This window comes from Dromiciops gliroides, chromosome 6, assembly GCF_019393635.1.
Source record: "Dromiciops gliroides isolate mDroGli1 chromosome 6, mDroGli1.pri, whole genome shotgun sequence".
Taxonomy (NCBI): Eukaryota; Metazoa; Chordata; class Mammalia; order Microbiotheria; family Microbiotheriidae; genus Dromiciops; species Dromiciops gliroides.
In genome coordinates, this window is record NC_057866.1 from 249,523,882 (window position 1) to 249,548,108 (window position 24,227).

Here is a 24,227-nt window from a genome sequence, read left to right on the forward strand (position 1 = left end):
TTCTAATAAGTAATCTTCATATCAAATTTGTTTGATAAGCAAGATATATAAACAGTTAATAAATAACATATAAAACTAACACTTATTTCCCAACAGATTAAGTGGTCAAAGGATATAAACAATATTTCTTTAAAAACCTCTAACATGTTTGCGACTGCAGGAAAAAATGTTCCAAATAATAATAATAATTAGAAATAGACATGAGAACAACCCTAAGGTTTCACCTCATAAGTTGCAAATTGGAAGGGGGGGGGGTGGGGAAGATGACAAAAGGTGGCAACAGTCAATGTTGAAGAATTGTAGAAAGTTAGGCACACTAATACATTGTTGGTGGAACTGTGAAGTGATACAATGATTTTTAAAAGCAATGCGGAATTATGCAAATAGCAAATAAAGTGACTAAAATGTTCATATCCTTTGAACCAGACTCCATTACTGGGCTTATACCCCAAGGAAGGCATTGACAAGAAAAAAGTCCTCATATACTCCAAAATATTTATAGCCGTTCTTTTTGTGATAGTTAGGAATCAGAAACCAAGTAGATATTTATCATTTGGGGAAACAAATTGGGTTACATGAATGTAATAGAATATTACTGTGCTATAAGTGTATGATGAATAGAGAAGCATGAAATAAACTATATGAATTGATGTAAAGTGAAGTAAGTAGATCCAAGAAAACAACATACACTAAAACATGATCTACAATGTAAATGGAAAGAACAACTACACATCCAAAAATCAAATTATAAAGATCTAGCAGGACTAGAATGAAGAAACATGAGAAGACACTTACACCTTAGTGGAGGGGAGTTCACAGGTGTTAAACACTGTACATGTTTTCAGACTTTTTCAGGGTACTGATCAATTGTGCTCATTTTTTTCCTCTCTAAAAAATACTACAACTGAACAAAAACTTATCGGTGCTTGCTATGAAAATGCCATTTGTTGATTTGAGTTATTAACGAGCCTTGAAAATTTTGACCATGAATAATTGAGGTCAAAGATTCCCAATGCTCTGAACATCCAATCTTTGATGACTGAATGTAACAAAAATTAATGATTTAGTAGATTTACAAAGGAAATGACACTCTCCCTACACCTACTATAAAAACAAGCTGGGGCAATGATTTACTTCCAAAAAATAAAGTGAATGGATTCTTTAATAGTCCTAGCTTCCTCTTCACTTTGCCATACTCTCCCAGTCCTATCCTCTTGAGTCTATGGTCAAAGAAAAATGTTGAAATTCCACGGAGAGAAGTTTGCTTTTTCTTCTTACAAAGTGAGTTAGCAACTCTGTAAAGAGAATTTCACAACCTATATTTGAAATAAAATACCACTTTAGGCAGAGTTTTATCTAGCAGTTTGATCTTATTTCCCCCAAAACCCTAAACAAAGAAGTGAACTAAAAAGGACCAGTTTTGAGTTCTCCTGCCCAAGTCACATGGGCATTCATTTTTCAAGTCCAGCAGGACTGAGACAGATATATTAAATATGGTAAATGTATATATTTAATGTATAAATGTATTAAATGTAGTCTCTTTGTGTATATGTTATCTGTCCAATTTAACTGCCAAGTGCTACATCCAAAAGACTCTCTCTCTAATTCTATCTTCCCTGTGGAGCCCAGCACATTTTTCTGAAGCTAATATAAACTAAGAACAAAACAGGCCCCAGACAGAAATCATCAACCATTTTCTGGAGCAGGAAGCTCAAGTCATAAGTATACAGTAAACCATTTAATCCGTGCTTTGTCTGAAAAGATAAGAAAGATTTTGTTGTGACCTTATTCCAATGGTAATCCCAAAGCAGTCTGCTCCTTTAGTTTTGTCTCCTAGCATTGATTAAAAACACACACACACACACACACACACACACACACACACACACACACACCCCACAAACCCTAAAGTGGTAGGCTAGAAGTATAATACCCTGAGGAAATGATTTGGCAAGTCAGTTAATGCCCTAGGGTTTACTGATACTATAACAAACACAGATGATAGATGATAAATAAATATGGCTCCACCCTGTCCATGGTCTTCTAATACATTTAACTCCATATTTTGCCAATGTTAGAAATGAAATCTAGATAGAACCTATTATATGAAAGGGTAAATTGTGAGTAGCTTTAGTTAGTAAGGATAACAGTCACATATAGCAAAGGAAAGATGCAATATACGCAAGGAGCTTATATTTATACCCTCCATCGTAATATGGATATCTTCTCACTACCATAAACAACAAAATCACTGGGATAGGATAATGACTTTATTTTTGCGATACTGTCTTTATGAGACTAGTGTATTACCCTCAAAAGGTTAAAAAAAATCTTTATGTAGATGGGAATTAGAATATAGGCTAGGTTGATTCTATAAACAACCTGGGCTAATGTTGGAATCAAATTTATTAAGGGGCGGACTACGTGCCAGACACTGCTCTTGGGGCTAAAGTTATCACTTTGAAAATATGCAAAATCATTTACCAGTTTTTCCCTAAATCACAGGGTTTATTTATAAATGAACCATTTACAATCCAGAAAAATATTTGTTATCCTTCTCTTAATATAACCATTACTATGCTTGATTGAGTAAAAACTTCTAAGTGTTGTCTGACATATTTTATGTTATCTCCAAGAGACAGGAGAAAATATTATGCCTAACTTTAGAAGTAGAGAGCAAAAATGTGAAATAAAACCAATCTCTTACCCTTCCCCCCAAAGGAAATTCAAATTGTATGTGAGGCACATGCACCTGTGTCCCTCCTGCCTATTTCATACACCTGGATGTGCCCCATGGGAAAATCAGAGACTGCCACAGTGTTAAGTTTGAAGTGTCTCTCTAACAAGGCAGGGATGGAATAAAATTTAATCCTATAAAGTTCAGTTCTTTAATGGAAACGCTGCCAGATTCAAAAGAAGCACTTCGGTATTTTCATGATCAATGGCAGTTGCTTTCAGGTAAAAATTAGCCTTACATAAGCAAGTACTGTGTTTTACTATCTTAATCAGATAAAATTTTAAATGGCTTCTCAGTATCCATCAAACAGTTATTTTTCTTAATACAAACCTCTGCTCCACCTGATTTTCCCAGAGCTAATTAGCCCTGACAGTAAAATCAATTGCATGGGCCTTAATTCACTAAAAAAATTCTCCAAAATCTCTGAATTGAGGCAAGAATAATTCCTAAATTCACTGACTTGTGATACTTCTTACCTAAAGACCAAGTGAATGAAGTAAATTCACATCACAAAGACAATTAGGGTATAATAACTTTTTTTGTGTACTTCTCTAACTTACCAGAAACACCTAGGGTTATGTTTAAAAAACCCAAACAACAACAATAAAACCCACAAAAAACAAACCAAACACAACAACCTCTATTCCCTGTATCCCCAAAACTTAACATAGTGCCTGGCACATCGTAAGTACTTAATGAATGCCTTTTTATCGACTATTTTATTGATTATTTTAGCTTTGGGAAGGAAGTTGGACAATTTTGGGGGGAGAGAGAATCTAGTATAGCAATTTTTAAGATAGCATACTGACCCCTAAAGATATCCAACAATGACAAAACTAAAAATTCAGTCCCCTAAAAATGTCTAATTGAAAAAAAAAAGCTAATGAATGTTCTCAGAATAAATTCTACATTACAGCATCATAAATCATACGGTACAACGTAGTCCTAGGAATGCTAAAATATCTTGAGGTATCATGAATGCAATTCAATTAGGAAGACAGGGAAATTTTCCAGAGGGTTGAAAATCTGCTCTTTTTAAAGACCTCTAGAAAAAGAGAATTCATTCTCCACACACACCCTCCTTTGAAGTTAAGTACCAGAGGAAAACAAAAGATCAGGAAAAACCTGCACACACTGATAAATATGGGCCACTACCACTTAACTTTTCCTGTCCTAAGCAGGACTGAACAATCACAGTTTTAAGAATGAAGAAATCTCTCCAACTTGTGTTTTTCTTTAATAATCAATATTTTCTAAATAGTAAGAATGCTCGTGTTTTTAAATATGTTGATCAAAAAAAAATCAACGTCCTAAATATACTTAAGAACAATTATATCTACAGCCACTCTTCATCCCCAATAAAAATAACATCCTTGAAAATCTCCAGAGGTGAGACTCTAAGATGGTTTTTTTAAGTCTCTAATGGCAGCCCAAAAAAGAAATAGCCACACCACCTGTCAATTACCTATCATATATATGCAAGGGAGGGAATATGGGAGGAGCAGGTGATACTTTGGCATTAATTCTTAACATCTTTAGAAGGTCTTTTGTTCTGTGCCTGGTAGAGAAGTGATTCTAAGTCTCTTCTTCAGATGCCATCTCCAAACAGAAAAGACAAATAGAGAGAGAAAGTGAAAAGAGGGAGGGTAGGAAAGGGAGATGGGAAGAAGGGTGGGAGAGGTAAAGAATTTGTTATTTTTAGGCGTTTTTCCCCATTCCACCTTGTTTTATGGGCTACAGTAACTACCATAAGCTAAATGCAGTTGATCCTGCAGCCACAGCTCAACACCGATCACATAGCACGGCTCTATGATGTGGCGCACTTACCTCCGTGAGCATGTCTTATTGCCTTCCTACATGGCAAGAGAGATTCCCTGTTTTCATACATTCCCTTGTCAGCCCTAATCAGTGTCAGTGGGTGAGTGCCTTTTGTGCTGGCTGCTGGGGCGGAAGCCCCGATATGAGAGAACTTTTCATCTCTTCTCTTGCACTGAGCCATGAGAAGCAGAAAGTGCTCCCAGGCATGGCAAGTTCCCCTGGCTCCAGTCCTAAAAATGTTCTCAAGTACATGGTTGCTTAGCAATATTTGCCTTCCCTCTGTACATGTGGAATCGGCAGCATCTGTCCCTTAGGCAGTTGTGACTGGCACGAGCACGATGTGGGTACAACTTGAAAACGTACAAAATGTGTGGCCTTTTGGAAGTGAGATCTACTGTCCCAAACGGCCAAAAACAAGTGACCCCTGCTACGCAAATGTAACCATCATAACATAACGTCAGAATCCCAGAGTAAAGCAACGGGAAGCCAAAGCAAACAAAAAAATTATTCAAACCACCAGTGGGAGCTCCTATTAAACCTCACATAACAAGTTGTTTCTGTTTTTATATGTTTACACTCACGGTGTCAGAAATTAAAGTCCACTTTTAATAACATTATGAATTGTATTTAAAAATTCATTATTTTCACATGCAAAAATTCATTATTTTCAATGGGATGAAAAGCCTTTCTTCATAAAGAAATGTGAATGGATATGTATGATTGCTAGAGATGAATTAAAGGAAAATAAAAATTTACTCATAGAATGTTAAATCTGTTATTGATAAAGCCATATCCCAAAATTGAGGATGGCCACCTGTAAAGAGCTACAGGCCAAGAGCTATAGGAAGGCCAATTTTTAAAAAATCCATTAACTCTCTCAAAATAACATTCTTTAATTCAATATTTAAAAATCCTTTTAAATTATCCACAAAACTCAGAGGAGAAATGAAAAAGAACACTTTGTACATAAATAAAGGCAGGCTTAAATAACTGGGAAGGAATTAATTGCTCAGTTAGGCCTTGCTCATGTAATAAATTACAATGTTATGTAGGGGCGGCTAGGTGGCGCAGTGGATAAAGCAACGGCCCTGGATTCAGGAGTTCCTGAGTTCAAATCCGGCCTCAGACACTTGACACTTACTAGCTGTGTGACCTTGGGCAAGTCACTTAAGCCCCATTGCCCCACAAAAAAACAACAACAACAACACAATGTTATGTAAATTAGAGGTGTAAAGGAATGACAGAGTTTCCTCATCTGTAAGATTACAGTGTTGAACTTGGCAGCCTCTAGTCTAGACTTGTGATTCCGTGAAATTAAATGCCATGTTCAGTGTCATAACAATCGAATTATAAAAGTTTTACTATAACTACAAGAAATTATTTTTAAAATTGATGTGAAAAAGGAGGGGAGGGGTCAAGATACTCAAGGGAAATAATGAGAAACATTGGGAAGGGCACTTTTTACAGGATTCCAAAATATGCTACAAAGCAATAATAATCGGAAATATGTGGTACCAGCAGAGAGAGAGAGAGAGAGAGAGAGAGATCGAAGGCACAAGCTACAACTATTTTTACATAAAACTGCTGGGAAAAGTAGAAAGCAGTCTAGGAGAAATAAGGCCCATTTTAACATCACCCACCATATATACCATAATAAGCTCTAAAATGAACACGTCATCACAGGTATAAAAAGGTCACATTATAAACAAATCTGAGAAGAAAGATGTCTTTAACAACTACAGATGGGGGGAGTGCTTTTGATGAAATAAAGAACAGAAGAGGACATAATGAATGATTTTGATTACATAAAACTGAAAAACTCCTGCCCAAATAAAAACCAATTCAATTAAAATCTGAAGGGAAACAGAGAGGGAAAATAAAACTTTACAGCAAATTTCTCTAATAAAAGTCTGATAAACAAGATATACAGGGTACTGACTTAACCATAAAAGAATATAATCCATTTCCCAATATGTAAATGAACAAAAGGACATGAACAAGTAAGAAGAAATTCAAGTTATTGACCACCACATGAAAAATGCTTCCAAAATGACAAAACTCTTTCTTGAGATTTCATCTTACATACAGCAAAGTGGTAAATGTGGCAGCTAGGTGTCACAACACATAGAAGGTTGAACTTTGATTAAGGAGATAGTAGTAGCTATCTACATATCCCCAAATCACACACCCCACCCCCAATCCTTCCTCAATTAGTTCAATATCAGTCTTACAAATTTTCTTTCCTCCCTGTTAGGGAACTTGAACAAAAGATTTTCCCTTTGAATACCTTCATCACTCATGTTCTTAACCTACTCACTTCCCATGAACTATTCCTCCACCCCACCTTAGCCACACACAAAGAAGGTCATACTCTTAATTCTGCCATCACTCACAAATGTTAACCCTTCACATTCAAGAATCCTCAAATCTCCTTTTTCTAAAAATAATCTATTGGTTTTTTCCCCTTTCCCTCTGCCTTCCCCTGTATAACTCTACTCTTCATCCTTATCTCTAATTCGTAGACCCCTTCAATTCTTTCCCAGGTCATCTCTCCAGCGCTAGTTACTCTCTCCTCCCCATCTCAAGATGGGTGAACCAATTTAATTCTATATTGTGGAGCAGCTAGGTGGCGCAGTGGATAAAGCATTGGTCCTAGAGTCAGGAGGACCTGAGTTCAAATCCAACCTCAGACACTTGACACTTACTAGCTGTGTGACCCTGGGCTAGTCACTTAACCCTCATTGCCTCGCCAAAAAAAAAGAAAAAAAATTCTATATTGTACTTCTCTCTTGCATCCTTACCCCACCCCCACCCCAATATCACCAATTATAACTGGACAATCCTCGGTCTTGTACTCCCACCAAAACTCCCCCCTTCCCTCATACTACACAAGGAAGACAGAAAACTCACATAACCATTCTGATTGGCTCCACTACAACTTTATGTTACACAACCTCAACTGGGACCTCACTTCTGCTAAGCAGGTCTACTATATACCTCCCTTATCAACTCACTCTACCCCTTCGCACAGTGGCTCTTCCAAGCCTTTTCATACCTCCTCCAATCTCCAATGGCTTCTCCTACCCACTCTTTCAGGAGAGAACTTTGCCTCCTATTTTACAGGAAAAAATAATGCCCATTTGCCTTGACCTTCCTTCTCCCCTCTTCTTCATCACCTATCACAGAGGTGCCTCCTGCCATTCTCTCCTCCTTCACATGATGAAGACATCATGGCTAATCTCTACTTGTTTCAGCAATCCCATTCCATTCTGTGCACTCCAACAGACATTGGTCAACCCCACTGTTTAACTTATTTTCAATCTCTCCCTCTCTATGGGCTTATTTCCTACTGCCTACAAACATGCCCATGTCACTTTCACCCTGAAAAAAAACTTATACTTTATCCAGTACCTTCAATCCTGGTGCCTAAGACTTCTCCAAGAATGTCCACTTAATAAAGGAGCCCAGGTCAGCCATACCTTAACTTCTCACCTGGCTCTGGACTTCTCCATAGGTTGGGCACATTCTTTCCCACCCCTTCCCAATATTTTGCTAAATTGCAAGGTCCTTGAGGGAAGGGACTATCCTTTGCTTTTCTTCATATACCCAGGATTTAGTACAAGGTCTGGCACAAAGTAGGTTTAAACTCTTTACTGCCTATGAAATATATACTTCAAGTATTATCATATCCATTCTCTAAAGGAAGAAATGGGGACCAAGGGCAGCTAGGTGGCACAGTGGATAAAGCACCAGCCCTGGATTCAGGAGTACCTGAGTTTAAATCCAGCCTCAGACACTTGACACTTACTAGCTGTGTGAGCCTCAGCAAGTCACTTAACCCTCATTGCCTTGCAAAAAAAACCAAAAAACCAAACAACCAAAAGAAATAGGAACCAAGGGCTTCATGAGCCCAGCATCATACATCTACTTAAGCATTAGAATCAGACTGAAATACATATCTTCTGACCCCAAGCTCAGTGCTATTTCCTTTCTACTGCCCACACTGTTCTATCCCTTTCCTGTTTTTGATATGTGGAGTTTGAGATGCTAGAGCATATCCAGTTTACAATGGTTTTCTTGCTTTTCCTCATCCTTTCCACTGATTTTCTGTCTTCCAAGTCTGGAAAGTTCACTCCCCCTTCAGCGCTACTTCTTGGAATCCTTGGTTTTCTTCAGGACTTGGCTCTAAAACTATGATGTTCATGAGGGCTTTATTGGCCCTCTCACCTGCTAGCAACCTCCTTCTCCTCCTTACCTTCTAGGCATTTTGTGTATACTTAACACACAGAATGTAAGTTATTAAAGTTTTAAGCTGCACAATGACTTCTGGTACACATTGTACGTGTCCTATCTCCCCACTAGAAAGTATCAAACAATCAGTAAGTATTTATTAAGTACAAGTTATATATATATATGCCCAGCACTGTGCTAAAGCTTGGGAGAAAAACACAAAGTATGAAACAATGAAAACTACATTTATTAAACATTTACTATATGCCAAGACCTGTGCCAAGCCTTGGGAATATGAACAGAAGCAGAAAAAAAAAAAAAAAGAACATTCTCTGCTGTCAAGGAGGGTTGGAGAACGGAAGACATTTCAAATTGGATGTACCATAGGATTCTCAAAATTCAACGTCCAAACAGTAGTTTTATTGGGAACTGGAAGATCGCAGAGAAAGTACAGAGTGCATCTCAACCTGACTAACAACAATAACAACACAGCCCTTTCCTCTCCCTCTAACCTTTTGTAGTCTTCCATCTAGACCAGACTATTTCCTTTCTCTGTTTCTTGTCATTTTCCTCCATGTCTTTGTGTACACTATCCTATGCAATGCATTGGTTTTTCCTTCCCAGTATTTGCCTGGCAGAAATATTCTGCGCACCAAGATCCAAGTCAGCTAACAGTTTTCTCCAGGACATCTCCCTCTGACCCCCCCTGCAGTTTGTCGTAATCCCTTCTTGGTATTTCGTATGTGGCCTAACCCTAATAAGATTTTAAGCTTAAAAACCAGTGTGTCATTTGTTCTTTGCATCCTTAGGACCTATAACACTGATTTTAAACATCATACCAAAAAAACCCATCATACAAGATTTTAAACAGGTGGAAAGAGTGCCAGGACTGGAGTCAGGAAAGCTCATCTTCCTGAAATTCAATCAGGCCTCAGACACTTACTAACTGGGTCTGACCCTGGTCAAATCAATTAACCCTGCTTGCCTCAGTTTCCTCATCATTAAAATGAGCTGGAGAAGGAAATAAACCACTCTGCCAAGAAAACACCAAATGGGCTTATGAAGAGTCAGATGAGGGGCAGCTAGGTGGTACAGTGGATAAAGCACCAGCCCTGAATTCAGGAGGACCTGAGTTCAAGTCTGGATTCAGACTCTTGACACTTATTAGCTGTATGACCCCGGGCAAGTCACTTAACCCTCACTGACCGCCCTTCCTCCCCCCCCCCAAAAAAAAAGAGTTGGATGTGGCTTGACAACAACACAATTTAAAAGTTCTATATCTGGCAGTTCTTGGTCTACAATGAGAAAAGCAATATCCCTGCCCTCAAATGAACAGGATTTTTTGTAGAATTAAATAGTCAGTTATGGAAACCAGTTTAGCTGCTTAGGTTTTTTAATTGTACTATACTTTTTTTTTTTTTTTTTGCTGAGTACAGAGTTGACTTTCTCACTGCTTTTCCCACAAATTAAACATTCTCTTTTGAAAGATAATGAAGAGGGGCAGCTAGGTGGTGCAGTGGATAGAGCACCGGCCCTGGATTCAGGAGGACCTGAGTTCAAATCTGGCCTCAGACACTTAACACTAACTAGCTGTGTGACCCTGGGCAAGTCACTTAAGCCCAATTGCCTTACACCAAAAAAAAAAAAAAAAAAAAAAGATAACGAAGGCAGTTGGTAAAACACTGGCCCTGGATTCAGGAGGATCCGAATTCAAATCCAACCTTGGACACTTAACACTTACTAGTTAGTGTGACCACAAAAGGAAGTGGAAGGGAAAGGGAGAAAGATAATGGAAAGTTGTTCAAACCAGTTTCATCTGAGTGACCCTTAGGTAACCCTTAAATGTATAGCTATCTTCAATTTGAATTTCATGACGGCATATTTAAATTGAAACCTGGTAGAAAAATCTGAATTGTATAGATATCCTGACCTCTGCCAGAAGTAAAGTTTTTTCCTTCTTTTTGCCAGCACCGCAGTCTTTTAAGAGCTAATACAAAAAAAAAAAAAAAAAAAGAGCTAATACCAGAAGGACCAGAATTTAAGATTACCACAAAGGACCAAATTGCATCAAATGAATCAACACACTTTTTTTGTCATCTATACAGGAAAAGAAAATAGTAATGGTGGGGTGAAATTTTTATTTCAAAGTAAAATCATGTTTTTGTGTCAAATGACATGTTTAGTCCTTCAAGTTTAAAGAAGTGACATTTTCCAGCTTTGACTAACCTACTTTTAGGCAATCTTGCCTTTCTTTTATATTTTAAATTTTTTTCAATATATATCTTAAATTTTTTTTTTTTTTTGGTGTGAGGCAATTGGGGTTAAGCGACTTGCCCAGGGTCATACAGCTAGTAAGTGTCAAGCGTCTGAGGCTGGATTTGAACTCAGGTCCTCCTGAATTCAGGGCCAGTGCTCCATCCACTGCCCCACCTAGCTGCCCCTATCTTAAATTTTTAAGTGATTTTTTTTTTCCTGTTTCTTATACCAGGTATCCCACGGTATCTCCCCCTCTCCTTTTCCCCCTCCTTGAGAGCCATCTCATAAGATAGTTTGTTGTTTTGGTTTTTTCAAGAGGAAAATAAAAGTGAGCACAGGATTGATACTTTGAGAAAATGAAAACATGTGGATCTTCTACCTCCACAAAAGGATATGAAGGGGGTGACTTCTCATATCTGAGTCCTACTTGACCTTTATAATGTTGTTATATTTACGTTTTGGGTTTTTTTTTTGCTTTTTTAAAATTTTGCTACATTTACTCTTAATGTCTTCATGTGTTATTCTTTTTTTTTGGTGAGGCAATTGGGGTTAAGTGACTCACCTAGGGTCACACAGCTATTAAGTGTTAAGTGTCTGAGGCCGGATTTGAACTCAGGTCCTCCTGAATCCAGGGCCAGTTCTCTATCCACTGCGCCATCCAGCTGGCCCCCCCCCATTCTCTTTAATTAATTTGTTTGTTTTGATGGGCAGTGAGGGTTAAGTGACTTGCCCAGGGTCACAGAGCTAGTAAGGTTGTGTCTGAGGCCACATTTGAACTCAAGTCTTTCTGAATCCAGGGCTGGTGCTTTATCTACTGCAGTGCCACCTAGCTGCCCCCTGTTATCATACTTTTCATTTACACTGCTTTAGTTATTGTATATACTCTTCTTGGCTCGGCTTACTTCACTCTGCATCAGTTCAGAGAGATCTTACCATGCTTCTCTGTATCATCAAACACATTTCTTATAACAGTGATATTCTGTTATACACAGGTTGTTGTTTAGCCATTCTCTACTTGATAGGCATCTACTTTGTTTCCAATTCTTAGCCATTACAAAAAGTGCTGCTATAAATATTTTGGAGTCTATAGGAACTTGTTTCATACCGATGGTTTCCTTGGGGAATAAACCCAGTAATAGAGTCTCTATGGAAAATTTTAATCACTTTATTTGCAGAATTCCAAATTCACGGACTATGTCACAAATGTGCCTAATGATAGTAAACCATAACAGGAATTTTAGCAGGTCGAATAATTTATGCCATTAAGTAACTATGGGTTTGGAGAACAGGCTCTAACCTATCTTCAGACTCCAAAAATCTTTAATGTCAGGAAAACAAGGGTATATTCAAGATTTTAAAAAATCAAATTGCTTTTTCATAGAGGAAAAAAAAAGTGGGATGGGGGAAGAACAAAATCCAACTATACACACATTCATAAATATAAGAAAGATTTTTCTCTCTTCCTTGGTTTGTAACAAGTTAAGCATATAAAAGGAAACCAAACACCTCCTTCCAACACCTTTTTAGAAATTCTACCATAAATCAGTTTTTATCCCTGTCACTCTACTCTCTTCTCAAATAACAAATCATCCTTGTAACATGAAAGTTGAATTCTGGGAAAAGGGACTCCAGGGTTGGGGACAAATGTTCCTTGTTTTTCCCACTACTGTAATTTCTTTAAATGAGTCAAAATATTAAATTCTCATATCACTTTGTGTCTTTTCAAAATGTATACATGCACTACCATGAGAGATGAATAATTAGTTAAGCTGTGTGTGTATATGGGAGCATGTGTGCGTGCACATGCGGCAATGACTACTTTAGAGAAGACTGTGGAATATTTGTTAACTACCTAGACCAGATGACATGCTGTTATCTAGATCTAGAACAGTAAATGCTGATCTCTCTATCAAGTTACCCAGATACTCTTCTTTTACCCATTTTCCCAATAAGCCCTCCCCGGCAAAAAATAGAGGAAAAGCCATACTCTTTAGCTGCTAATTCTCCCACAAAGATTACCCAAGATAATCTCTCTCCATCTGCCTAATTCTTCTGTTCAACCACCAACCCACTAAGGACAAATACAAAGCAGATAGGTAAGTGCTATCTTCCCTAGCCCTGACAAGCAGAACCATGGCTATTATTAAAAGGAATGTTGGTATTAAAAATCAAGCTCAAGAAGGAAGTTTTTTAAAAGTCCTCACAGGATTCTACCTTTGGCAGTGGATATATCTGTGGGAATAAAGTGTGAGAGGTTTACAAACAACTGTGGGAGAGAAAAGAAGTTCTCAAATTTTCAAATGGATCTGCACTTTTGTTGATTTAGGATGTCTCTTCCAACAATACAAATGAGAATGTTTGTGTCTGGCCATCCTATGTAACTCTTGTCCCTGTATTATTTTAATTTCATCACAGGAAGTACACCCAGCAGGCTGTGAAGCCATCCTGCTGGAAGAATGTTATCAGGGATATTAAAAGTGATGTCTACCTGTTATAACTTACCTTTCATCAGTCCATTATCTTTTCAAAGGCACATTTCCTTGATGAGATACTTACCTGTCTTCTTCATCAGTTACTTATCTAGTATATGTAACAGCTGGCTCACAGCTATCTCTCTATTGTTCTATTTAAAAAGAACTATGGGGAAAGTATTTAAAAGATAAATTTAAAAAGAACTATGGGGAAGAATTATTATAATATCTTGGAATGATTTGTATTAATAGTAAAATTTAAATCAAGATATTTGAGTGACAAAATACTTCTGAAAGAAAAAAGGTAAATGCCTATAGAGAACCATATGTTTATAACAGCTTTTTTATTTCTATTTTATTTTTAAGTACAAATGAACTTGATTGGGAAATAGTTAAAGAGGTTGTAGTACATATATGGGATGTGCTATAAATAATGGTAAATATAATGAATGCAGAGGAGCATGGAAAAACTTATGTTAACTGATGCAAAATGAAGTAACCATAAAAAAACCCAATATACATGACAAACAATGTAAAAGGCAAATACCACCTAAAACAATCAAAACTGAGTAGCATGAAATTATTTTGGGGGGAGGCTATCAGGGTTCAGTGACTTCTCCAGGTTGCACAGCTAGTAAGTGTCTAAGAGTCCACATTTGAACTTAGGTCCTTCTGACTGCAGGGCTGGCGCTCCATTCACTGCATCACCTAACTGCCCCTATTGATAGTACCTAAGTCCCAGAGTTGTAAGGATCAAAGAAGATAATATTTTTTTAAGCATTTAGCATAATGCCCGGCACATGTTGTTCTTGTTGTTGATGAGTCATTTCTGACTCTTTGTGACTCCATCTGGGCTTTTCTTGGCAAAGATACAAGAGGGGTTTGCCATTTCCTTCTCCAGTTCATTTTACGGCTGAGGAAACTGAGCCAAACAAGGGTCAAACAACTACTAAGTATCTGGGGCTGGATTTAAACTCAGGAAAAGGAGTCTTCCTGACTCCAGGTCTGGTGCTCTATCTACTGCACCACCTAGATGCCTGCAGTATGAAATTATCAAGAACATGTTGGTTCCCAAAGAATAGATATGAGCAACATCATCCCAATCTCAATGGTCTTTTGTAGAGACAAAAGTCCACAGTTAAAACTTATCTATTTTGCTGAGCTTTTCTCTCTTCCCTCCCACCAAAAGAAATAAAAGATAGATGGTAAATAAATTCCAGAAAATATGAATAAATTAAATAAATGGAATCCTTGTTATAAGGTACAAGGGGTGAAGTTCAGGTAATATAAACAATATTGTACTTAACATAATTGTACGTACATGACTTATATCAGATTGACTGCTGTCTTGGAGAGGGAGGAGGGAAGGGAAGAAAGGAGAAAAATTTGGAACTCAAAATCTTATAAAAACAAATATTGGGGCAGCTAAGTGGCGCAATGGATAGAGCACTGGCCTTGGAGTCAGGAGGACCTGAGTTCAAATCTAGCCTCAGACACGTGACACTTACTAGCTGTGTGACCCTGGGCAAGTCACTTAACCCCAATTGCTTCACCAAAAAAAAAAAAAGAAAGAAAGAAAGCAAATGTTGAAAACTACATTTACATGTAGCTGGGAAAAATACTATTAAGATTAGAAAAATTATTAGCAAAAATGTATTTTCAAAAAATTACTAAACCTATATCATATTGCTAGCTGGCCTGGGGGATTGGGTGGGGGGGAATTTGGAATTCAAAATCTTACAAAAGAGAATGTTGAAAACTATCTTCACATGTAATTGGACAAAAAAATAAAGGTCTGGTAAATTTTTATTTATTTACACACACACACACACACACACACACACTAAAGTTGTGAAATTATAATGACCAAGCTCAGTTCCAAAAAAAGAAAATACCTCCCTTTTCTCTTCACTGGAGTTCTGAGTAACTATGCATGTGAAATATGTAATGTCAGACTTTTAAAATAAGCTATTTAGTTTTGTTGAACTGTTCTCCCCCCCTCATTTTTAAAAATTTTTTGTCTAAAAGAAACACCCCTATGGGAAGGGGAAGAAGGGACAGATATACTGAGAAGTGTAGGTGATTTAATTAACAATTTTTTTGCAAAACTTATTTCTACTATTTATTCTTTGGCCAACTCATTTAGGATTTCCTTCTTTTTCCAATTTAGGTCTCTGTTGTTTGCATGTGCTCCTGGAACTGATGACTATTTTTACTGTGTTTTGGTCAATAAAGGATATATTTTTCTATTTCTGCCCTTTTACATTTGTTTGTTCTTTGCTCTCATACAACGGGAGACAGAGACGGACTATCCCCTGAGCCTCCTAGAATTCAGAAAGCTCACTAGAACCCAAAGTCACAGTAAAAGAAAAGAAGGGTCAGGGCAGCACCTGGGTTCTTGCAGGAAGCCTGATCCCAGTGCAATCAATAACATCTGGTTGGGGTTTGCAAGGATCACACCAAGGGGCAGATCCAATTCAGGATCCAATGCATGGAGAAGGTGTTATGGTTAAAATCTAAGTCAAGCTACCAGGAGGAGCTAAAAACCTAGGAATTCTTGCAGACTGCAAAGGTGAGTCAGCCATTGTGTGCAGGCCCTGGTCAACAGCATCCAGGCATAGAGGAGGGAGCAGAGTTGAGGACATGTGAGAGTTCTCACAGTCCATCTTCCACTCGGCTATTAAAATAATCTTCCTAGAATTTGGAACTTTAAATGGATGTTAAAATTGCTTTTACGGGCAGCTAGATGGCACCGTGGATAGAGCACCGGCCCTGGAGTCAGGAGTACCTGAGTTCAAATCTGGCCTCAGACACTTAACACTTACTAGCTGTGTGACCCTGGGCAAGTCACTTAACCCCAACTGCCTCACTAAAATAAATAAATGAATGAATGAATGAATGAATGAATGAATAAAAGAATAAATAAATAAATAAATAAAAGTGCTTTTACATGTAATTGGGGGAAAATAGAATGTTAAATTTTGGAGGGGTGGGGCAATGAGGGTTAAGTGACTTGCCCAGAGTCACACAGCTAGTGTCAAGTGTCTGAAGCTGGGTTTGAACCAGGTCCTCCTGAATCCAGGGCTGGCGCTTTATCCACTGCACCACCTAGCTGCCCCCAGAATATTAAATTTTTAAAAAATATTAATGGGGAAGCGCACACACGCGCACACACACACATCTTCCTAAAGCACAGATCTGACTTTCAAGAAATCTTGATCCCCTCTCTGATCACACAACTTGGTTCCTTCCTACCTTTCCAGTCTTTTTACATTTGACTACTCCCACCTCCCACTTACTCTTTGATCCAGTAAAATTGGCCTCTTTCCAATTCTTCCAACAAGTCATTTCATCTCTTGACTCCAGCTATTTCCTCTGGCTATCACCCATGCCTGGAACGCGATTTCTCTCCTTATGTCTATCTCTTGGCTTCCCTGGATTCCTTCAAGTCCTAGCTAAAATCCAGTTCTTTTTCAAGAAGCCCTTCCCACCAGTGCAATGCATTTTCTCAGATGATCAGTTCCAATTTATCTTACATGAACCTATATAGCTTGTCTGTATATAGTTGTGTGCATGTTTTCTCCCCCATTAGACCTTGGAAAAAGAGACTTATCTTTCTTTATACTCCAGGACTCAGCTTAGTGCCTACCACACCAAAGGCCTTAATAAATTCTTACTGACTGACTTACTGTAAATATAGGAGGGTCCAAAGAAGGCAAGAAAAATATGCACATCAGGCTTTTGAAAGAGACCACAAGATGAGAAAGTGCAAACATTCAGATGGAGAGGTGAGAACAGAGCCGACCTTCAACATATCCCTAATATCTTCAATGGTTGCAGATGCAGCTAAACAAGACAGAGGAGGATCGGGAGTGTTTTGTTTCATTTTGATGGTATTAAGAAAACAAAAAGGAGGAGCAGCTAGATGGCGCAGTGGTTAAAGCGCTGGCCCTGGATTCAGGAGTGCCTGAGTTCAAATCCAGCCTCAGACACTTAACACTTACTAGCTTTGTGACCCTGGGCAAGTCACTTAACCCCCATTGCCCCACAAAAACAAAAACAAACAAAAAGGAGAGAAAAAATGGAATATACTAAAAATGAAAGGAAGAGGAAACAGAAGAAGCTTACTCCCTCACAAAAGATCAAGACTACACAAAGAGGAAAGAGTGGGCATCACACAAACCTCAGTGCCATATGAATCATACAAAGCAAGGTAGAACACACACACACACACACACACACACACACACACACACACAGAGTTATTAGAGTATACTGTAGAAATACATTATATTCAATAGAGAAAACGTTTATGGGAAGGTGTCATTGAAAACAGAATAAAACTGGTGAGAGATTTCTAGCAAGCAAAAAAAAAAAAAAAAAAGAAATTCCCTCCAATTCTGGAGAGTGTAACATGAGGTGGGAAATAAAAGAACCATGAAAGTAGCAGAATAAAATAACTTATTCTCTTCCCCCAAAAATAGTTATTTCACAACACAACAAAAGGAACAAAATAATTTTCTTTAGTTCTACAGGTTGTCTTTTGACCCACAATTGAATCAAACTGTGCCCTATATTTATGACTAATTTCCAAATGAGACAAACTCCCAACTGACAGATCTTTTCTGCCAGATAAGATATAACAGAAATGGTAACTGATGTGGCATATGAATGTAATGGAATACTATTTTGCTGTAAGAGATGATGAGCAGGCAGATTTCAGAAAAACTTGGAAAGACTTAAGTGGACTGATGCTGAGTGAAGTGAGCAGAACCCAGGAGAACATTGTACACAGTAACAGCAACATTGTGTGATGATCAACAGTGATACATTTAGCTTAGACTCAGAAGTGCAATAATCCAAGATAATTCCAAAGAACTCATGATAGAAAATGTTCTCCATATCCAAAAAAAAGAACTGTGGAATCTGGATGCAGATTGAACCATACAGTTTTTACTTTTTGGTTGTTTTTTTTTTTTTTTGAGGTTTTCCCCTTCTGTTCTGATTCTCCTTTCACAACATGACTAATGCAGAAATATGTTTAATGTGGTTGTTCATATATAACCTATATCAGATTGCTTTGTTTTACGAAAACAAATGTTGAAAACTATCTCTACATGTAACTGGAAAATAATACTTTTATGATTAAAAAAAGAAATGGCAACTGAAAAGAAATAACATAAGACACTGGATAGTGTGTTGGATTCAAAATGCTCCTCTGTAACTGACTAAGCTGTGTGAAGTTGAACTTAACCTCTTAACCTCTCTTGGCCTCAGTTTCCCCATCTGAAAAATCAAAGAACTAGACTAAATGACCTGTCATGATACCATGATTCTATTTCTATAATTTGCATTTATTCCAAATTTCAAAAACCAAATATTGAAAACCCCTCTAAAGTCTTTCCTCTCAAAAGCTCTTGTCTTATTGTTCTTCCTTTTTTATGTCCCAGACCTCACATATACCACCCTCCTGCACCCTTCAAACCAAGCTCCCAAGCTCAAAACCAATCTGCAAAATTATTTTCTATTTATCAGTGATTCAGCTCAAGCCTGTGTTCCCTACCCTAATAACTGCTGTGATAGCATATGAGATACAACCCCATTGGCCCATGCTTTGAACAGTCCCCTCTGTCCACAAAGCACACAGGACCCAGGGAATTCTACTTACCTCAGTGGACTCTGGAGGCATTTTCAACTTAGATAGTTTGGCTTTGGCAGTTACTTTAAAATCTGGTGTTTTCTCATAGGAATGTCCATGGTAATCTTCAGGCGGTGGTTTTAGTTCAGGTGACTCCCTTGGCACCTGGTCCTGACCATCCATGGGCCGAACATAGGCTGTAGGCTTCTGCTGCATTGCTGTGGTTTTGGGGGTCAGGGAGGCAGGGGGAAACGTTGGAGGAGGTGGCTGGGAAGTTGGTATCCCTAAGCTGGTGACTAGAGGCAAATTGTATGTCAGTGTCTCTTCCTCTTTAGACTCTGGTGTTAGGTGCGTGGGAGATTTAGCTTGAGGACAGCCCTTATTGCCACTCTTGCTGCTTCCCAGCATCCTGGGCCCAGTTGGTTGGTTGGAATGTCGAGATGCCAATGGTGCAAGTGAGGAAGACAAAGCGGGTGACAAGAGAGAACCTTCTATGTCTAGGACTGAGTCTGAAGGCTCAATACAAGGGGTTCCTTCAGGCCGGTGCTCATCCTTCTTGTTCTGAATCCTATGATGACGTTCCTGACCACTGCAGTATTTTCCTTGGTGCTGAATAGCAGACATGCCATCACTTTTGACGTTTAAGATCAAGGATGGTTCCATTCTTGACTGTGTTGTTTTTGCAAAGTGAGAAGGATTGTAAATAGGACCAGAGGCAGGAGTATTAATAACTTGGTGGTGGACGCTACTGAAGAATGGCAGGGGAGTGATACTACTGGTCTTCATGGGATAGAATAAATACCTAGCTTTTCCTTGAGGGGTTAAAGGGATGCTACTTTCTTCAGGGATACCAAAAAGATTCTGGTTTTTTGTACTGATCAGCTCCTTGACTTCTTCATAATTACCCAATGTATTCTGAATCCTACTGGACAACTCATCTCCTTTGCTAGTCTGAAAAAAAAATTAAATGGAAAAGCATCATAATTAAAAACTCCTTGACCCAGAAATCTCACTAAATATTCCTAACAGCACTTTTTATGATAGCAAAGAACTGGAAGAAAAGGGGGCTATACATTGATTGGGGCATGGCTAAAGTAACTAGGGCACATGAATGGAATGGAAATGTTTTGTTCTCTTAGAAATAATGGATTTAAAGAATTCAGAAATGCATGGAGAAACTAGTTCCTAAGTGAAGTAATCAGAAGTAAACAATAGACACAATACTAAGAGATCAACCAAAAAACTGTGATTATAATGACCAGGCTTGCCCCCGAAGAGACAAACACTTCCATTACTTCTTTGTAGAGATGGGGGACCCTACACATGGCCTATCCTATCAAGCCTGATTGATCTGTTGGTTATTTTTGCTGAACTGTCTCCCCGCCATCCCCATATTTCTTTTTATTACTTCTTACAAGGAATGTCTCTCTGGGTAGGGAAGTAAAAATTAAAGGGAAAAAATAAAAGTAAAGGGAAACTATATGAACTTCCAGGCCAAAGACATCAGGGAATGACTGCTCCCAGCTCTATGACTTCTGTAACCAGTCGTGTGGTATGCATGTTTTTCCTAATTCTTTACGTTAAATCTACATGACATTAGAATGACTTTAGTTTATTTTTTTCCAATTCAACAATTGAGCATTGCACAATCTGCATTATACTAAACTCTTTTTACCACATGGCTTGATGAGCATTTATACTCTTGTACATGGTAAGTACCTTGTAGGGTTCTCCAAAGAGAGGTGTTTTCACAGTGAAGGACTTTTTCTCTTGGTGAACCTCCTGGTTGCGTCTCTCCTTCTCTCTAATTCGAAGTAAGTTTCTATCTTCATTATACAAGCTGCTCACATACCACAAAGGAACACAGAAGGGAAATTACATCAGTGCCTAAGTGTTTAAAACCAGAGTAGAGATACAGATACAAAATCGAACACTCTCCTCCTAAAGCTTGATAATTTTTGAAGGCCAAAACAAGTAGATGAACTACTGGATGAAATTCTATCTATCACAAGGAACAATATATGAGAAAGAAAATTCTGGGTTCACTATTTTGTTTTTTGGTGGGGCAATGAGGGTTAAGTGACTTGCCCAAGGTCACACAGCTAGTAAGTGTCAAGTGTCTGAGGCCAGATTTGAACTCAAGTCTTCCAGAATCCAGGGCCGGTGCATTATCCACTGTACCACCCAGTTGCCCCCTTGGGTTCACTTCTGAGTAGGTTTAAAACCTACACACTCGAGAGTTGTCTCAAAACTGCATTATCTGCTGAGCAGTAGATGGGAATGAAATAAGTTTAATGGCTTTTCTTTATAGTGTTAATCTATGAAATTTGGGATATGGCATTAAAGCTCAAAGACAGAAAGAAATGGAAACTTTGAGACTGAATTCTTCTATTGTCAAGTTTTACAACAATAAACCATCTAGCTCAACTCATTTTAACAGCTGGAGAAACTTAATCCCAAAGAGATTATGCAATTTTGCAAAGATCACACAGGCAGGCAGAAGTATATTTTCCTAAACCCATGTGAATTTTTCCCTTAAAGGTAAATACAAAAGTGAAAAGAAATTGACACTAGAACCAATGCAGTTAAAATGGGATTCAATGTACATTACCTGGGAGCAATGTAGGTGGTACTAGAACTGAAGAAGTAGCCTAAGAAAATGATTTTTTTCAAACTATCAAGTTTGCTACCATCCTTCTAGTGGCTCAGGTTTGCAACCCTGATATTACTCTGGGTTCCTCATTTTCCCTCATTTCATGGAGCATGGCAGTTGCCAAACTTTGTCATTTCTTTCTCCATGTCTCTTTTCCAACCACATAATAAGTAATCTATGTTACAGTCCTTATCAGCTATGGACTGGACTATTTTGACAGTCTTCTTTTTCTCCTTGCCTCATATGTCTCATCTGTCCCCTCTACAATTCCTCTTGACACTATTGTCAAAGAGATCTTCCTAAAACATAGTTCTGACAATGTCACTCTACCACACAAGAACCTTCAATGTTCTAGCTAAGAAAATGAGTGACTATGCGAAATAGTTGCTGTTTTTACAATTTACAATTACAAATCTGTATCGAGTTGTGGGTTTTTCCCCCCTGAATTTAACTAAAGGGGCATAGAATACTATATGATTCTATACTTGTTTCAAAAAAAAAAAAAAGTTAAAATTTATTCAAATACTGTGGCTCCTTAACCAGTAATAACATAAGGGGGGGGGGGAAATTCATTGAGATTTCTAGATGAACAGAATATGGGAACATATTTAAATGATTGAAATCTCCTTCTGTTCCACCGAGGGCCTGAGTTCAAATCTGGCCTCAGGCACTTAACACTAGCTGTGTGATCCTGGGCAAATCGCTTAACTCCAACTGCCTCACCAAAAAAGAAAAAGAAAAAGAAAAAGAAAAGAAATCTTCTGTTAATTGGGATTGGTTGGTGACAATCTATTCCTCATCTTACTGTGCAGGTTGTACTACATTATAAAGACTTTGAGAGTGGTCTTGTTAACTAATTGGGTCTGTTTTCTGAGGTCCAACCTGGCTAATTACAGGAACATATAGCATTTAGTAGCCAGGCCACATGGTAAGGTATGGGGGGGGGGGCCGCGGGGGGCGGGGTGCCATGCAGATGGTAACACATCTAATAAAGAAAAATTTTAAATGACACAGACCTAAGTCACATTTATGCAGTGATAGAAACTTAATAGTAGAAAATGGGCAAGGGGGTAGTAAGGTACACAAATTTTTTCAGAACACCAAGAAATGTCATTATGACTATTGGTATCTTAAATGTAACGGACATCCTGCTGGAGTAGCTTAATCACATCAATGTTGACCTTCTGGGTATAAAAAAGAAACTAGACCTTAATACAGTGCCTAGCACCTTGCAGGCACTGACCAGAAGAAGAAAGTTGTAAGTAAATGGAAGGTACTCTTTGAAGAGGCAAAGAAAGGAGCTGATGGAGTTGCTTTTGTCATACGCCCAAAAGTTACTAGAAACAGTATTTTATAGATGTTTGTTCACCACATCCTGAAGCACAAATAATTATTTGAAAAAATAAATAAAATAACCCCACCATAAAAATACAGTTAATGTACCGACATTAGTTCAGGGGGGGGGGGGGGGAAATGATTGAATGAATTTATTTTGCACTATGGTAAGCTGTAGGGATACAAATCAGTAAGATAGTCCCTGTTCTCACAGAACTCACATTCTAAGGAGGGAAATAACACACAGAAGGTTTCAGCTGAAAGTCAGATATAAAGGTCCCATCATCCTTAGGGTACAGCACCAAAGCAGACGATGATGCCTATTCTTCAGCATTTCCAGAGACAACATGTTGAACTATTTGATAGTACCAAGGGCTTTGGTGGCAAGCACTTTTTTGGATCTTCAGAAGATGTGGCTGTAGCCCTGAATGCATCTCTACAGAGGCTGCTTCCCAGAACGATAGCTTCAGTAGTTGGTGGTGATGAGGAAAACAGGCCCCTTCTCCACAATGATTTCTCACCTTTAATGATAACTCTTAAGAACTGGGCTGGAGGAGGCTCTGGTGGTTTCAGGGAGTACTGTTATTCCCAAGGTTCTTGGATTGAGGATCCTGGGCTGTGTCCATCAAGGTCTGAGTGCAGATGGTGATCAAGGTAGTCATGGTGATGTCTTTCTCTCATGAAGCTGGGCTGCTTCACCCAGGCTGGCCAGCTACCTACCCTTTGGGTAGCAGTTGGTAGAGAAATTCTATGAAGAGCTTGTTAAAATTCTCCAAAAAATCAAATCAGTATAAACTCTTGATATTTGCTTACTTCGACGCAAAGGCGAGTATGGGAGAAACACAGTTAAGTATGAATCAGGACAAAGAAGTGAGAAAGTTCTATGATTACATAGAAGCTAAGCAGAAAAACAACAACAACACAAACAATGTTTTTACAGCATTTTTATGCTACACCATATATGCTGATACACTGTGTTGAGTTTTGGAGATACATTTAGAAAAGTAAAATACTCCCATCTTCAAGCACAAGGGCCGAGGCAGGTCCAAAACACTGACTCACTTTTAAAATATAATGGCATCTACGTTT

General features: G+C 38.3%; 1 protein-coding gene across 2 annotated transcripts in view; it reads right to left on the reverse strand.

Annotated features, from left to right (window-relative positions):
* AFF1 (AF4/FMR2 family member 1) overlaps positions 1–24,227 on the reverse strand; it is a 146,991-nt gene that overhangs the window by 80,854 nt on the left and 41,910 nt on the right. Inside the window, exons 2-3 of one of the 2 annotated variants that reach the window (XM_043971590.1) lie at positions 20,870–20,990; positions 19,181–20,101 (exon numbers count right to left, since the gene is read on the reverse strand). The exons of the other annotated variant lie outside the window; for it this stretch is intronic. Coding sequence (XP_043827525.1) covers positions 19,181–20,101; positions 20,870–20,990 — 1,042 coding nt within the window. The remainder of the gene's footprint in view (positions 1–19,180; positions 20,102–20,869; positions 20,991–24,227) is intronic. 2 annotated transcript variants of the gene reach the window in all.